A 2,708-nucleotide genomic window follows, 5' to 3' on the forward strand; every position below is an offset into this window, starting at 1 on the left:
TCCTACTGCTTTACTGTCTTCTATAATCAAGTTTGTTCAGCTATTAGTCAAAGGTTAATTCACTTATCTGGTCCACACAGATACGCAGGATTGTACCCACAACCTGATCTATAGCACCACATTATTGATAAAAGAAATCTGATACCTTACAACTGTTGGAAAGATTAAGCTTTACTGGCCACTCTACCAGAGTTTCAACCCCATCCAATGACTAGATTTTGTTCTATGAAAATTTTTCCTTGGTTACTCAGTTCTGGACTCTTGGTTCTATTGTTGTTTCCTGCAAAATCAGACTTTCTATTTAAGTTGTCTTTCTTCTTCTATTTGATTTGACATTCCTATTCTTTGGTGGGGTTAGAATTTTTAGTCTTAATTGAATTAGGAATCCTAGTTCCATACTGTCAATAGTGGAGTCTGTCTCTCTTTACATGCCTGTCTCTGACCTAATGTTAATGTGGGATCAAAGGATGCTGTGTATACATTGTTTTCGCTTTGGTGCCACTCATTTTGTTTGTTTATATAGTTATTATTTGATGTAGTGACAATAGTTATTTCTGCTTGCTTTATACATGTCATGCCGAAGCTGAAACCTGATCTTTTCTTTCTGCAGCTGTCGTCTTGTGGTGCCGTCACGGAGGGTCTAATCCACCTAATTGGATATTGATTGTTTTAAGGATCAACTTCTTACTGAGAGAGAGAGAGAGACAGATGGAATACTCTACATGCAGAGATTTACCTCCTCTTCTCTCCTCTTTCGTAGACACCTTTGTCGACTTCTCTGTCAGTGGCCTCTTCCTGCCTCATCCTCTAAACTATAACCCCAATTCTCCCAAAGAGAACCCCAAGGCCTCAACCTCACCTCCTCTTCCCCAAACTAGATACCCCTCTCCTGATCGTCTAATTGCCATTGGTGATCTTCATGGTGATCTCCAAAAGTTCAAAGAAGCCCTAAGACTTGCTGGCCTGACTGATGGTAATGGTCGCTGGATTGGTGGCAATACAACACTTGTCCAGGTCGGCGACGTGCTTGACCGTGGGGGAGATGAGCTCAAGATCCTCTACTTCCTTGAGAAACTGAAGGGTGAGGCCTCAAGATCAGATGGATTGATTATCACCATGAATGGAAATCATGAGATTATGAACATAGACGGTGATTTCAGATATGTTACTCAGTCTGGTCTTGATGAATTTAAGGTTTGGGCTGATTGGTTTTGTATTGGCAACTCAATGAAGAGCCTATGTGATGGATTGGAGAAGCCAAAGTATCTCTTTGAGGGAATTCCTTCAGTATTTCCAGGGATCAAGGAAGAATTTCATGAAGGCATCAGGGCTAGAATTGCTGCATTGCGTCCGAAAGGTCCAATTTCAGTCAAATTTCTATCTGGGAATCAGACAGTCCTGGTCATTGGGGAATCGGTCTTTGTTCACGGAGGACTCCTCCAAAAACATGTATTTTATGGATTAGAACGTATTAATGAAGAGGTCAGTAATTGGATTAATGGATTAACAAGAAGATTGTCTCCTGATTTTGTTCGAGGAAGGGACTCAGTTGTTTGGTTGAGGGCATTCTCGGAGGAATTGGCTAAGAAGTGTGATTGTTCAACTCTTGAACACGTCCTTGCTACAATCCCCGGTGCGAAGCGGATGATCATGGGTCACACAATTCAGGAGGCAGGGATTAACGGTGTTTGTGAGAACCGGGCAATTCGGATTGATGTTGGTATGTCAAAGGGGTGTATAAATGGGTTGCCTGAGGTTTTAGAGATTTATAATTCAGAAATACGAGTACTGACCTCAAACCGACTCTATCAGAGATATGAATCTTTGGAAGCTGATAAAAAGGAACGGCTTGGGTTGTTTCTCCCAGAACAGGGACCTAAGCAAGTTGAAGTAAAGTCTTGAGCAATCAGGAAGTAAACCTTGAACCTTCTCACTTTGAACCTTGGAATATGAAAATTTTTCAAAAGATATTGACATTCTGATTAATTTAGGCATGGGGGATGATTGAAACAGCATGCAAATTGGGATGGTTCCTAAGCCTGCAATTAAGGCCTACAAGGAACTACCATAAACTTGTACAGTGATTGTTCTGGTACATTCCTTGAATATTTAAACAAGCTGAAGGGCCACTAAAGGTAGAGTTATTAAACCTTGAAATTCTTATGGAAATGCAAGACCCTTTTTGACGATATTGGTTCTCATTGGACCATTTACCTCTTCGAATTCATTCAGGACCCCATACTAATTTTTGGTGAAGAATCGATTCAAAAGGTATTTGTCAGTTTGGTGCTTCATTTCTTGAAACAAGTATGTTTTTGTTAAGTTCAACTTGAGAGTCACTGCTTAAAATATCAAGTCAGGACACTATCGTAGTTTCTTCCGTTGTTTGGCAGAGTAACTCAGATATTATGCTATTCTTCTGTGGCATTACTGCAAATTGTTGTCTTCAGGTTTATTTGATTTAATATGCTTACATTATAATAACATGATTGTGGTGAATGTTTCTGTTTAGTAGTTTTTCAAAGCTACAGTTATACTACTACTACACTCTGGTCAAGTATGTGGGATATGTTTGGCATGGTTTTGTTGAGGATTAACTTAGTTCGGATCTTAAACTATCCTCTTGCTCTTACTCAGCATTTGTTTGGTTGAACTACTCTCTTGGGGCCATGCAGATTGAAGTTACAATCCAAAAGTCTGATTGATGG

At 39.9% G+C, this 2,708-nt stretch overlaps 1 protein-coding gene across 1 annotated transcript; it reads left to right on the forward strand.

Annotated features, from left to right (window-relative positions):
- Positions 1–200: 200 nt before the first annotated feature.
- On the forward strand, positions 201–2,481 carry LOC122656546 (shewanella-like protein phosphatase 2). Its single transcript, XM_043851108.1, has 2 exons — positions 201–651; positions 704–2,481. Exon 2 carries the CDS (start codon positions 709–711, stop codon positions 1,900–1,902), a length of 1,194 nt encoding a protein of 397 aa, XP_043707043.1. The 5' UTR covers positions 201–651; positions 704–708; the 3' UTR covers positions 1,903–2,481.
- The last annotated feature ends 227 nt before the right edge of the window (positions 2,482–2,708 follow it).

The sequence above is a fragment of the Telopea speciosissima genome, chromosome 3, assembly GCF_018873765.1.
Source record: "Telopea speciosissima isolate NSW1024214 ecotype Mountain lineage chromosome 3, Tspe_v1, whole genome shotgun sequence".
Lineage (NCBI taxonomy): Eukaryota > Viridiplantae > Streptophyta > Magnoliopsida > Proteales > Proteaceae > Telopea > Telopea speciosissima.